This window comes from Pyrgilauda ruficollis, unplaced genomic scaffold, assembly GCF_017590135.1.
Source record: "Pyrgilauda ruficollis isolate IOZ18807 unplaced genomic scaffold, ASM1759013v1 scaffold169, whole genome shotgun sequence".
Lineage (NCBI taxonomy): Eukaryota > Metazoa > Chordata > Aves > Passeriformes > Passeridae > Pyrgilauda > Pyrgilauda ruficollis.
This window is the reverse complement of record NW_024515764.1, coordinates 432,982-446,961: the sequence shown is the minus strand read 5'-3', so window position 1 is coordinate 446,961 and position 13,980 is coordinate 432,982. Positions and strand designations below refer to the sequence as shown.

At 43.3% G+C, this 13,980-nt stretch overlaps 1 protein-coding gene across 7 annotated transcripts in view; it reads left to right on the top strand.

Annotated features, from left to right (window-relative positions):
* Positions 1-2,873, top strand: part of GNB1 (G protein subunit beta 1) — a 36,818-nt gene extending 33,945 nt beyond the window's left edge. For 5 of the 7 annotated variants that reach the window (XM_041463622.1, XM_041463626.1, XM_041463624.1 and 2 more), the window contains 2 exons: positions 302-413; positions 1,138-2,873. In XM_041463622.1, coding sequence (XP_041319556.1) covers positions 302-408 — 107 coding nt within the window. In that variant the 3' untranslated portion in view covers positions 409-413; positions 1,138-2,873. The remainder of the gene's footprint in view (positions 1-301; positions 414-1,137) is intronic. The other 2 variants (XM_041463623.1, XM_041463621.1) reach the window with 2 other exon arrangements.
* The last annotated feature ends 11,107 nt before the right edge of the window (positions 2,874-13,980 follow it).

Genomic DNA, 13,980 nt, shown 5'->3' with positions numbered 1-13,980 from the left:
ATTGTCACAATCTTCAGGGCTGTCACTTCACAACTCATGGGAGACCAGTAAAGGTCATAATATGGGCAATATACAAGGAAAATTTTGGAGTCATGCATATACTGAATTATCCCCTTGAGAACCCACCCAGCTCTGTCCTGAGTCTGTGCTTGTAAAACCAAAAGCATTTTAAAATTCCAGCCCTGTTTGTTCAGGATTTTTGACTCCAGAGCTTGGCTAATCCAAACGTGCTGTGGTGTAACTTGCACAGACAGGAAATCACCCAAACAAAGCAATTTATTTGTTGATTTCTCATCTCCAGGTGTCCTTGCTGGTCACGATAACCGTGTCAGTTGCTTAGGTGTGACTGATGATGGCATGGCAGTGGCAACAGGGTCATGGGACAGCTTCCTCAAGATCTGGAACTGAAGAAGGTGAGTAGCCAGCTCATTAAGGCTCCTTGGGGGTCCAGAATGCTTTTTGCCAGCAGTGCTGTTACTTGGTGTAATTCAAGGTAGCCTCAAGCTGCATCAAGGGAAATACAGGTTGGATATTGGGAAGAAGCTTTTTACAGAAAGGTAATGAAGTGTTTTACAGAAAGATGAAGTTCTGGAATGGCTGCCCAGGGAGTGCTGGAGTCACCATCCCTGGGTGTGTTTAACAAAGCCTGGATGTGGCACTGGCTGCCAGGGTTTAGCTGAGGTGCTGGGGCTGGGTTGGACTCGATGGTCTTGAAGGTCTCTTCCAGCCTGGGGATTCTGATAATTTGGGGGAATTTTGGGAATTCCCAGGAATAGGGGAGGTGCTGGAGTCACCATCCCTGGATGTGGCACTGGGTGCCAGGGTTCAGTTGAGGTGTTGGGGCTGGGTTGGACTCCATGGTCTTGAAGGTCTCTTCCAGCCTGGGGAATCTGTGAATTCTGTGAAATCAGTGAGGAGCAAACCCAAGCAGTTGGGGGGTTTAGATGACCATTACTTTAATATATGCACTAGCATTTTTCTGGAGGCCTATTTTTAATTACTCTACTTTCCTATGTGGGTTTTTGAATAAATAAATATCCTTGGGAAAAAGGGGGGAATAATGCCTGCATGTGTCAGTGGTGGGGACAGCAGAGCTTGCCACTTGTTTGCAGTTTCTCAAAGTGCAACTCTCACCAGATGTTTCTGTGTGCCAGAAGAGCAGCGGACTCCACGACTGGAAGAAGTTTCCAACGGTTGAAAATTAAAAAGTGATAGCATATCCAATCCAACCATACTAACTTGGACCCCCATCCTCCCCAACTTCAAAGGGCAAGATCTTTTCCGTCTCCTGTTGCTGAAATGAAGAGCACAATTACCTTTCCAAGAAGAATTTCTGTGTTGTAAGCAAAATGAAATTGTGCATTCCTTTTGGGACCATTTTTTTTGTCTTGAGAATTTAAAAACAAATGAAACACTATCATAAAAAGCATGACCAGAAAATAAACTTGAGCATAATTGTGAAACAGTTAGCTTTCACTGTAGTTTCCAAGTTGAAGTTAAGGACTTTATCTCACACACTTGCAAATTTTAAAGTCATGTTTGTAGCAGGATTTTTTTCAAGTTTCCTTTTTAAATACATTTCCTTATGTATTTAATTGAGCAAAACAAGGGAGTCCTAGCCCAGAGCACTGGGGGTTGTTAACGCTGTAAATTTAGTCCCTAATTTTTTTTATTTTTGTTTTCTAGTATCACAGATAATTGTTGCACAAAACTTGGCATATATAGGATAATGTTAAGCAGTAAGGTAACCAAGCACATGCTGTAAAAGGTAATGAATGCTTGTTTAAAGAATCCTTTCACCTTTTATGGATTACAAATGCAATCCTTGGTCCCTCCTGCCCCCCCTTTTTCACCACACTGATTTTTTTAATCTGTTTTGGTTTGTCCACTTGGAAGGGCAGTTTATATATCCTAACACTATCCTATAAGTCTCAACAACCAGGAATCTCTGTTTTCAAAAGAGACCTATCCTACACTTGGGTATTGAGTCAATTCTTTGTGTATGAAATGATGTACAAATCAATGTTTTGAAAATAATGATCTTGAACTTTCTAAGTTAAACAGAAAAAAAAAAAACCTTTTTTGATTGTTTGCCATATTGGGTGGGTTTACTCTTAGAATCGCATGCTGTAGAAATGCTAAAAAGTGCATATTGGACTAAGTCCTTAGATGTTTTTTCTTTGAAGAAATAACCTGTTTAAAAACTGTAACCATTGTCGCTGTATTCATTTATTGTTGCTACTCTGTGCATAAATCTATGAAGAACTCCAGTACAAAGCTATGCACGTTTTGGAGTAGCGTGATAAGTCACTTTTTTTTTAAAGAAAAAAAAAAAAAAAGAAACAGCCTGTTCAAACAATCGCTGTCAAAGATTCTGGGGTGTGGGAGGAGGGAACCTAGACCATCTTCTTTATAAATCAGTTCCTCACAGCCAGTTCCTCTTGCAGGATGAGTCCTTTGCATCTGATCAGAGTCATTTTTGTAATGAGCAGGTTTTCCTGGCTTTCTTTTCAAATAAAATGTTAAAAGCAGCAGTGTTTGGACAGCAGATTGTTCTTTCCTATCTTCTCACTGTATCCAGAAATGCTCCTTCCTAGCAGCAGTAGTAGCTTTTCTCCATTTTGTTTTTTCTGCAACATTCTGTACAAAAATGTGCTGTAATTGTGCGTTAGGCCTGGATTTGGCATAAAAGATGAGTTCCCTCTTACTCTCTTTCATGAAACTACTCTGTAGAGCTTTCTCCACGCCCTGTATCCCTCTTCACCTTTTGTATTTAATTTTAAAGTCAGTGTACTTCAAGAAAGCTGGATGCAAGATAGATACTATATTAAAATGTAATGTTATTTAAGATGTAATAAAGCAGTTTGACATGAGTTTGGACTGATCTGTTTTGCAGCTTCTTGTTCAACATGCAGAACATCTTCTGAGTTGTGAAATAAACACACAGGAGGAGGGAATGCTGTCCCCAGAGAAATGGTTTGGTGGTTTTTAAATGGTTAATGGTCAGTTATTGGGCAGAGTATGCACTTAACTCCAAATTCAGAGAGCCAGTATGGTTCATGAGGTGCACAGCACAAAAATGCTTTGTGCTCTAGGAGTGGAGCACCTGAAGTGGGAAATCAAAGCAAAATGCTGAGTAACTTCTTTTAAAACTTTTGTGTCCTTTAATAGGAAAAGAATTGATTGGAACACGTGTTCCTGCCACGTGAGGATCTGGCCACAGCAGCTCTGTTGGCACCCTTAGATTGACAGGGTAAGAAGTCATTTTCATACTCAGTAAGGACAAAGTCTCCACGAGGCAGAATTTTATCTAAAAAACATTTTTAAAACATTGTTTTATGCCCAGAGAAGCAGATTTGTGAAATGAGGTGTTAAAAAGCAGTTGGTTCAACAATTTGGTATTGGTTGACTTGAGGGTTTTGTGCTTTTAATGGGTAAAGTCCCATCTCTTGCTCTGACCTAAACAAAAGTGGATTTTACTTCATTTCACATCAACCAAGAGAAATTCCAAAGCCGTGGGCTTGGTCTCACACCAAACATGGAAATTCTCATCCTCAGTGGAGAGGTTTTTAAAAGCTGGGAGTATGGAAATTATGATGGTGCCATTACCTGACTGTGAGCACTGGGGCTTCGGGCTGCACGAGACTGGTAAGTAGCTCATGGCTAGAAATGCTGAATTTTGGGAATTCACATTTAGTGGTTTCCAATTCCAAATGCTGTGGCTGTGGGGTTTCCACTCATGTGGAATATTTTTATTCCAAAGGATGTTTCATATGTGACTCTGTCTGGTCTGTAATAAAATCAATGATGTGTCTTACCTTCCTTGATCTCAATCCATGTGTTAAATCTCTGTGCTGGCAGTAAAACACCTGCCAGGACAGTGACTTGTGTCAGGAGGCTGATGTGAAGCCCTTGGGGATTTATTTGAAATGCAGACAGTTCCAGTTGCCTCTCACTACTCTTATTTTCATGTTAAATACGAATTGTTCTTTGATTTAAACATCTCTCATTGTGTGTTTGGTTATTCAGAGAGCTGCTACTGGAGAAAAATTAGTGTGCAAAGGGAGTGGCTCTGAACTCTTGAGTCTGGGCTAAAACTTTGAGTTTTGAATGCCTTTAATTTAAGGATATACCCAAATCAAAATTATATATGTCATCTTACCTACAAGCTCCTCCTGTGGGCTTTGAAAAGATTCTGAGTTGGAGATAGTTGTGGGATGTGGCTCAAAAAAACCCAGCAGCTTCCCCCAGCTGCTGGTGAATTTCTGGTGCTAATTTCATATTTCTGCTTCAGATTCCATGACCTGAGAACACAAAATCTGTGAGAATGGGGTTGGAATCCTCTCATGGAGTTTCAAGGAAGGGGTGAAGGCAGACAGAACAGGTTTCTCAATCCCAGGAGCTTCAGTTAAGACCTTTAGCATATTCTGTGCCCCTCAAGGCCTTTAATTTCTTCATGAATTAAATAAAAGATCTGAGGTTCTACTACCAGCAGAAAAAAAAATTGAGCTGGGCATTCTACCTTTTGACCATGAAGTCCCCTGGAGTGTTTTAAATCAGCTGTGAAACACACTTAAAATGACTGATTGAATCATGCCCTATAGGAGCTAAAAATAGGATAATCTGGTTTCTGGGAAGTGGCAGAGTAAATAAAGAATAATAAAACCTGCCACCCGTGCTGAGCTCTGTGCCTGGGTCTGCAGCAAGGCAGGATCCTGTGTGCTTTTATGATTAACACTTCTTAGTGTAGGTGTAAGCATGAATTCAGATTGGAGGGGAAAGAAGAAAAGAAGTGGCTGATGAACAAGTTCTAACAGCAGCTGGCTATTTTTGCATGGTGCTGTTCTCTTCTCTTCATGTAATTTCTGAGTCAGTCTCTGCTTTAACCATCAGGCTACTCAGTGATGAGTTTGTCTTTTCCCCTTGCATTCCAGCTTGTGAGAATCCTCCTGAGGTACGTGGAAAGTTGAATTTGTTCTGCTTCAGGGCTGCGTGAGCAAAAATGAAACCCCAGATTTCAGTTTCCCTCTTGGAACCAGGATGCCTGGTGCACTCCCTGTCCCTCCTGCTGGGAATGGCCCTGGCACATGGCAGTTCCCAGAGGTGGCAGCAGCCATCTGCTGTCCTGCCTCCCTCACATGTGCTCGATGCTTTCAACATCAGTGCTTTGCTCCATTTTACCTGATGGGTTCAACAATTCCTGCTCTGTCTCCTGTCTTTGCCTGACCATCCTGGGGGCTCTCCTGTCCTCAGTGCCCTTTGAGCCCAGCCTGCCTGAAGTGCCCAGTTTAACCCTCTCTGCAGGAAATGCTGCTGGGACAACCTTCAGTTGTCATTTCCTGGCAGGAGATGGGACAGGACTGGCACATTCCTGGCCTGGCCACAGCTGGAGCTAAACTCTCCCTGCTCATTCTGTAACCTGGTGGTGCAGACAAGGGAAGAATTTCTTCCTGTAGCCCTCACTTTGTGGGTTAAATCAATTCAGTGGAAGCAGGAAAGCTTCAAATATTGATCAGTTTTGAGCTCCCAGGTCAGGAGTTGCTGTTTCTTTTTGTTAATCTGGGCCTATTCAAAGTAAGTTCATTAAAGGAAAGCCAAATTGAATCATTCTGAGGCTGCTCAGCTTTTCCTTCTTATATCAATACTAAAAAGTATTACAATACAATGTACAATAAGTATTTTTAAATAAGGAACAGTAACTGCATTGGTAAAATTATCCAGTATTTCACTTAGCTGGGAAAAACAAGCCATAGAAATGTGAATAAAAACTGAGTGAACTTCTCACTGTTTAGAGAGCTGACTGCTCCAAACTCACCCTTTAGAAATACAGGCCCTGCTCAATACTCATTCAAGTAATTCCTGGCTTAACCCAAGACAATTTTGTCATAAAATAGAACAAAGAGAATCTTCCTGCTTTAATTATTCATAAGCCATTTGCTCTAGCTGAGTGCAGCGAGATGTGATTGACCCTGGGAGGGAAAGAGGGAATTGTCTGGAGAACTGGAAGTGCAAAATGAAAAGTTTATTTGATGTAACAGATTTTTAAAAGGCAAATAGATAAGGGAGGGGAAAGTCTGTTTAAAAGGGTGGGGGAAAAAAAAAAAAAGGCAGTGAAGATGGGAAAATGCTGAGTTCCCAGGAATGTCAGTGCAGCTCCATCTGGTGGTACAGAGCCCATGGAATGGTCAGTGCAGGAGAAACGTGTGTGACAGAGCAGCCTGGGCTGGATTTGGCTGCAGTTCGTGTTCCTGCTGATGGAACCCCTCCTTCCTGCGTCTCCAGGGTCCACTGAACGTGTGCAGATTTTTCCATAAGGCCTTACAAACAAAACAAGCTTTTTCCCAATGTTTACTTTTGGAGGGATTTTCTTTCCCAGTGTTTTATGTAAAAAAATCTCAGCTGGTGAAGATGGAGAGGTTAAAAATGAGGCAGAGTTAACTGGGGCAGGGGCTCTTGGACAACTTAAAACCAAGTCTTATTTAGAAAGGATTCCCTGCATTTCTCTCCAGCCCCTCTCCCCAATATTCCTGAACTCCCTCTCACATTTTTTGCCACGCTCTGTCGCAGCCCTGATGAGAATCCCTGCTCTTTTCAGCCTCCCTCCTCTGCTTTAGGTAGCAATGAGGATCTGGAGTTGCTAATGAAGATATTTTGATTGGCAGGGTGCTCTTGCTGCTCTCAGCCTGGTGCCCTGTGCTGTGGCAGGGAAGTCCCTCTGCAGTGGAAATTTGGATTTTGCTGTCACACACACTCCTGTCGCACCTGACAGAACCGTCACACACATTCCAAACCCTCGTTTACAAAAACAAACATATTTTAAGATGTACAGAATTCCAATATTTATGGTTTTTTCTCTCTTTTGCACAATCAGGGTTGCTGTTGAGTGAGGAGCAGTAGGCAGCAGCAGCAGCAGCTCCTTTCCTACCCTGGCGGGTGCTTGGCAGGGTGAGTCATCCTGGAAAACACGTAACTGCATATATTTATCTCAACTTCCATTGATTTTTCACCAGAGTTCCTTATCTTTTTTTATTGATTTACTTCCTGGGATATTATAAGCAAAACTGAAAGAAGGTCCAATGGGAATAATCATGCCTGATCCTTGGCTCTCTGGAGCTGCTGCTCAATGCAATGGGAAGAAGCAGACAGGATTTGGAGTGAATGGGAGACAACATCTGACATTTAAAATTACTCAAGGTTTGTAACACTGAGTTATTTTGTTCTGTATTCTCTTCCACACAGAAAGTGCTCAGAATTCCCTGTGGATACCTGAGAGTCTTTCACTTCACCTTGGGAAGTCAAAGTTCATTCCCAATAGGATGAATTTTTATTTTCCAATAGGAAAATGAAAATGGCAATGGTTGGTATTAGCTGGAGTTGAAGGCATTCCCCTCCTGGAATCACTGAAAATTCAGCCTCACACTGATCTGTGTTTTTCACATGTTTAGGAATTTAACAATTCCTTCCACCGTGAAAGCAACAAAAAGCAGGTGAGGAGAGGAACTGTGAGACGTTGAGCTCTGAAGAGCAGCAGTTCCACCTCCCCCCTGGTCCCTGCAGGTTTTTTTCAGAGCCCAGGAGCTGTTTGACTGCTAAAATAGCTGCTCTTCTTCGCCTGCTGGGGATCTGAGCCCTGAATGAACAATAAGTATTCAGGGAGTGACAGCTCTGGGAGTGATGGACACCAGTTTGCACTAATGAGAGATCTGGGAGCTTTGCCAAGGATGACTGCATCACTTAATTGAACAATTCTATATTTCATCTGCCTCTTGCATCAGACGTGTGGTTAACCCACTGCATGCTGAAATCTTGGCAAATCTTGGCCCAGGTGGCAGAGCTGCCCAGGGAATGAGCTCTGAGTGAGCTCTTGAGGAAATCCAGAGAGCCAAGAACATTCAGCATGGAGAAAAAGGAATGAGGTTCACTGGCCAGGCTGGTGTCTGCCAGTGGCAGCTCTAAAACGTGATGTTGGAATTTAAAAGGATCCTTTGGAGCTGTTCTCTCTCCCTCCCAAGGCTTATTTCAATCAAGTGATAGCATCAGCCTTGGTGGCAGGAAATGGAGCAATTACAGATAGACCTCAAGGAACAGCTTATCACAGCTGAAGGTTAAACTTTCATAGGCAAAAGGATCATTCCTGTTCTTTGAAGCCTGTCACTGTTCTCTCCACCAAGAGTAACTTAACCAGAAATACCAGATAGGAGCCAGGCAGCCTCTGACCTCACTCTGATCTGAAAGTGAAAGTCCCTCATGGAGTTGTAGAGCTTGAATTAACAGGGCTAATTTATCTTTCTCCACTAAAAAAAAAAAAAAAAAAAAAAATTAAATAAAGCCAAGCTCTTGGGTCTGTTTTATGGTGTGTCAGCTGCATTCAGCTTTAGAGTCCAAATTATCCTGTCAGGTCTTGGCACTTGAACCAGCCCCATCAATTAAAATCTGGTGCATTCTGGATGGGAAACAGGCAGTTAAGGTTGGTGGTACCTCTGCCAAGAACTCCAAGACCCCGCTGTCCTCGTGTTGGTTCTGAAGAATTGAACTTATTTATTTACCATTTCTAGTGCCTCACTGTTTGTGTTTTGAATGGGAAACGGCAGCGTTGGCAATATTTGCTTTTGCAGGGGGAAGTTTGCAAAGAATCCTCTTCACCTCAACAATTTTCTTCTTTTTTTTAAGAAATGCAGTAATTTTTTTTAAAGTAATAAGTAATTATTTTTTAGAGAAATCCAGCAATCCTGTGTGTGCCCACTTGAACCCCTTTGATAAAGCAATGCCTCCATGTCTGTCCATCTGAAAAGGCAAAAGCTCCCAGAGGATTTCATCACACTCCTGAAACTGTAAATACATTTGGGTGTGAGCCAGAGACAGCACAAATATTCTTAACTTTACAGTTTATTCTAATGAGATCATCTCAGGGGTTGTGTCTGGCTGAGTTTTCATGGGACATCCTCTGCAGTTTCAGCTCAGGGATTTCTTAGCCAGCTCCTCCTCCTCAGTGCTGATTTTTGGGAGTGGTTGAGAGGATTTAATCCCATGTTGTATGGACACCCAGCCCTATGGAGGGAGGCCAGACCATAAAATAATTTAAAAATTACATAAATGGGCAAGCATTGCATGGGAAAGCACCTTGGATCTAGGGGAGATCTTCCCCCTTCTCCCTCCTTTTCCATGTCCCAAAATTAGCAACTTCCACCATTAATGCAGAGCTCTTTAGGGTCCAGTGGTGAAACAGTGGTGCTGAATTTCATTTGGATCCCACCCTTGCAGGAGGGCTCAAATCCAGCCTGGGGATCCTGAGCAGAGCCTGTGCATTGAGCACCAACTCACAGCAATTATTTAAAAAAATTAAAATATTATAAAATATTATAATAGAGATTATTATTAAGGAGGGCTCAAATCCAGCCTGGGGATCCTGAGCAGAGCCTGTGCATTGAGCACCAACTCACAGTAATTATTTTAAAAAATTAAAATATTATTTATGAAATATTATAATAGAGATTATTATTAAATATATAGAAAAATATAGTGACATAGAAAATATTATAAAATATTATTTAGAAAAAAAATATTTTTTGCATGAGTGGTCAGGTGCTGTGAACATTAAATTCTGTTTTTCTTGGCTTTTATGACATTTTGAAGCTGACTTCCAGCCTCTTGTCATAACTATGTAATTAACCATCACCTTAATTATATCAAAATAATTTAATTTCTGATCGCCTACATTGAAATTTTGGGTTCAGTGGGAAGTTTGACAGCATGTGCTTGAATTTCCTGATTTTATAGCAGGAAACAAATATGAGGTGTAGGGAATAAGACCCTAAAGTTCACCAGAAGCTTTTTAGCTGTGGATTCTGCCCCGTGCTGGGATGTTTTTATTGACACAGACCACATGCTGCTCATCAATAACCAATCAATAACTGCTGCATTTGACTCCTTTGGCAAGATATCATCCCACGAGGAGCGGGAAAACCGCACCAAATTGATGGATAATGGGACAAAATTCTCCTTTTTTCCTGGAAAACGCGGCCGTGAAGAGAACCGGGCTGCAGCTTCTGCTGCCACCTGCTGCTGGCGCCCAGTTTGGCCGGGGAACTGGTCCCAGTGATGCACAAGGCAAAGGGAAAGGTCTTTCTGGACATCCAGGCTTGGCCCAAGGGCAGATGAGACACCAAGATACAGGCTGGGAAAATATGGGAGAAATTATGAATATAGAAATATATATAATATATGAATATGTGGAATATACGGCACTGGTTCCAGTGGATTTTTGGGGTGTGGAGTAGCTTAAAACACATGCTGAGGGGCCACTTGGTGAGCAAACACCATAATTCCCCCAATAAATTATTGATAGCAGCAAAGGTGCCCCCCAGAGCAGGTTTTATTTCAGTGGTTTGGGGATGGACAGCTGTCAGGATCCGTCCTGGGGGATAAGATTGGTGAAGGTTCTTTTCACTGACCTCAGGGTGCAAAAACTGACAGGACAAGGGGGTTTTGCAGTAAAATAAAAAATGTACTTTTATTGAATAACCACAGCAAAAATGCGTTAGGGAGCAGAGGAATGAAGAGAAGAGAAAGAATAAGGAAAAAAGAGAGAGAGAAGAGAAAGGAAGTGTGAAATGTGAATTTTCTGCATTCATTTATAGGCATGAAGGCCGATGAGGAGGAATTATTTTTTCTCCACTAATCAATCTTGACAGCCAGTGTTTAAAGGAGTCTCAAACCAAATTTTTCTCTCTGTGTGAAAACAAATCTAAAACAAATCTAAAACAGATCTAAAAATGTCCTGCAGGGAATTGCCTGGGAAAGACAGAGCTGAGCTAGCCTGGCTGTGCTCTCACAGAGGTGATGGGAACAGCGTGTCTGAGCTCAGGGGAAAAGTTCATCTTTGGTGTTTAAAACCTTCTGAGCTTGATTAAAACCTTCTGAGCTTAATTAAAAGGCTGGGTGAAGAGCTTTGCACGCTGCAGGAGCAGCAGAGGGCACTGCTGCCGTTCTTACAGCAGCTCTGCCCTGCTGCCCAGGGCTCAGAGGAGCTCAGCCAGCCTCGGTGGGAAGGGGGCATCGAGTCCGAGCCCTGGCCCTGCACAGGACACCCCAAAAAGTGCCCAGCTCTATGTGGGGCTTGGAGCAGGGTTTAGGGGTAGCAGCTGCCCCTCCTGTCCCAGCCTCAGGATGTCCCTGCCCTGGGGACAGAGGAGTGACAGGGTCCCCATGACCTGTGTGTGCCACGGCTTGAGCAGCTCTGCCCAGCCCTGCAGCAGGGCATGACAGGGATAAAAGTGAGCTGGAGGGGAGTGTGACCTCCCCAGGGACCCCCCAAATGTGTGACCTCCCCGGGGATCCCCCAAATGTGTGACCTCCCCAGGACCCCCCCAAATGTGTGACATCCTCAGGGATCCCCCAGATGTGTGACCTCCTCAGGGATCTCCCAAATATGTGACCTCCCCAGGGACCCCCCAAATGTGTGATCTCCTTGGGGATTCCCCAAATGTGTGACCTTCTCAGGATCCCCCAAATATGTGACCCCCCGAGGGACCCCCCAAATGTGTGACCTCCCCAGGAATCCCCCAAATGTGTGACCTCCTCAGGGATCCCCAAATGTGTGACATCCTCAGGGACCCCCCAAATGTGTGCCATCCTCAGGGTCCCCCAAATGTGTGACCTCCTCAGGATCCCCCAAATATGTGACCTCCTCAGGGTCCCCCAAATGTGTGACATCCTCAGGAGTCCCTCAATCCTGAGGGGTGACTTTAGCAGGGCATGACAGGGATAAAACTGAGCTTGAGGGATGTGTGACCTCTACAGGACCCCCCAAATGTGTGACCTCCTCAGGATCCCCCAGTCTTCAGGGGTGACTGCAGCAGGACATGACAGGGATAAAACTGATCTTGAGGAATGTGTGACCTCCTCAGGGATCCCCCAATCCTGTGGGATGACTGCAGCAGGACATGACAGGGATAAAACCCAGCCTGAGGGATGTATGAACTCCTCAGGGATCCCCCCAGTTCTGTTTTCCTGTGGCTGGAAGTTGCTCAACCATGGCTTTGTAAACCTGACGTTGCTGACCTGCTTGCTTTCACAACAGGTGATGCTCAGGACAAAACAGGAAGGACAAACAGGATTCAGGATCAGCCTGGGAATCTGTGCTGGTGAGTGGGGAGCACTGGGAATGATGGAAAATTTGTTCTCCAGCAGTACAGGGAGAAATTGGAAGTGGCAGGAAACTAAAAGGTACCTGCTGGGTTCAGAAAAAGCACAAATTTGAAGGAAGAGGTAGTTAAGAAAAGGGAATGAGGTGGAGAGGAATGTGCATAGATGTTATTTTGGATGATTCTTGGGTGATTTTTTGCAGTTTTTTAAAATACCTGTCTGGCCACAGGGTTAGCAACATCATCTGTGGGTGAAGAGGGAAGGTAAATGGGTGTCTGAGTTAATAGTTAGTAACCATGAGAACAAACCAGTCCTACCAGAACACACTGGTGCTTTTCTTTCTGGTACTTTTTCTACTAAAATGTTTTGGGGAAAGGAGAGGCTTCACTGGGGACCACAGTTACTCTCAGCCTTCTGTCTGAGGCAGCAGGACCAGTAATTTTACCCAGGCTATTGTAAATGCAGGTGCAGAACTCCTGAGTGTGTCATTCTTTCATCTGAAAAATTACCCTGCTCTTTTCTATGAAGAAAAAGGATCATTTAACTACAGTGCAGGATGTTCTTTTAATATGGGGTATTGGGGAGGTATATTTCCTTTTGTGCAGAGGCAAAGGATATCTGCTGCACCTTTCTGAGAATTAGAACAAAGGGGGTGAATGGGAAGGTTTTCAAATGCATCTGTGATCTGAGCATCTGCAAAATACAAGGGAGTTGAATACATGAAAAGAAGAAGTTAATAATGCTGGGCTATAGAGAATTCTGATGCAAATGAAGCAGAAGTTGGCAGAGACCAGTCTCTTTTCATTTCTGTTTTTGACAATCACAAGAGTGTGATGTAAGGCTCATATTCAGAACTAATCCTACCTTGTGCTGAAGCTTCTGGATTCCAGACTGATTTCCTCTGCATTTGTGTTGTTCTGATTATATCAACTGGATGTTTCTGTTTTTAGAATTAGATTTAATTTTTCCCTTTGCAGAGACTTTTTCCAAGCATTAATCCTGTCTCTTCAAGTCCAGTGTGTTAGCACTGGCCTTAGTTTGACTCTCCTCTTGGTGAAAAGCTCCATCTGATCCTCATCAGCAAATTGGATTGAGGCACTTACTTTTGAAGATCTTCCATCGAGATTTCAGGTTTCTCAACAAGAAAACTAATTTTTTAATTTTTTTTAAGTGTCCTGGTGATATCAAGTCACTGGTCAGAATTCTCTCTTGTGCTATCAAATAACTCCCAGGGCAGCACAAACCTGAAGGTCAGAGGAATAAAGAGCCTCAATTACAAGAGGATGAGCAGCTTCTTAAATCCCTGGATTGTTTAGTGGGGGGTTTAACTAGAGTTTAATACAAGGGTGGAGTGTTTGATAAGCCAACAACTGCAATGGAGCAGAGCCACACAGTGAGGTGATGGCAGTGACTTTGCTAATTGGGGACAACAAAGCTCTCAAAACTGCACAGTCTTAGGGCTGCAAGGAAATTTTTGGTAATGACCAAGCTGCAAATTGGCTCCCTGGAGGCTCTGAGAGCAGAAATTGGTGTTAACTCCTGGTGAGCTAACAAGGACCAGCCTCCCTGCAGGATGGATGTGTTTGCAGTGCTCCAAGGATTCTGGTACCTGCTGAGCCAGCTGGCTTGGGAAAAGGTTTTGCTGTGGCAGCCTAGAAGAAAAAAAAAGAATGAGCCTCCCACTATCTTTATTCCCTTTGGAACAAGAACATGGTATTTCACACCTGTACAGAGCCTGCAGTGATAATTCTTTCCCTTGCCAGCAACAAAAACAGGGTTTGGCCATTTTACTTTTCCTGTCACCTGCTGAGCTTGTGCCTGTTGCTATTTCAGCCC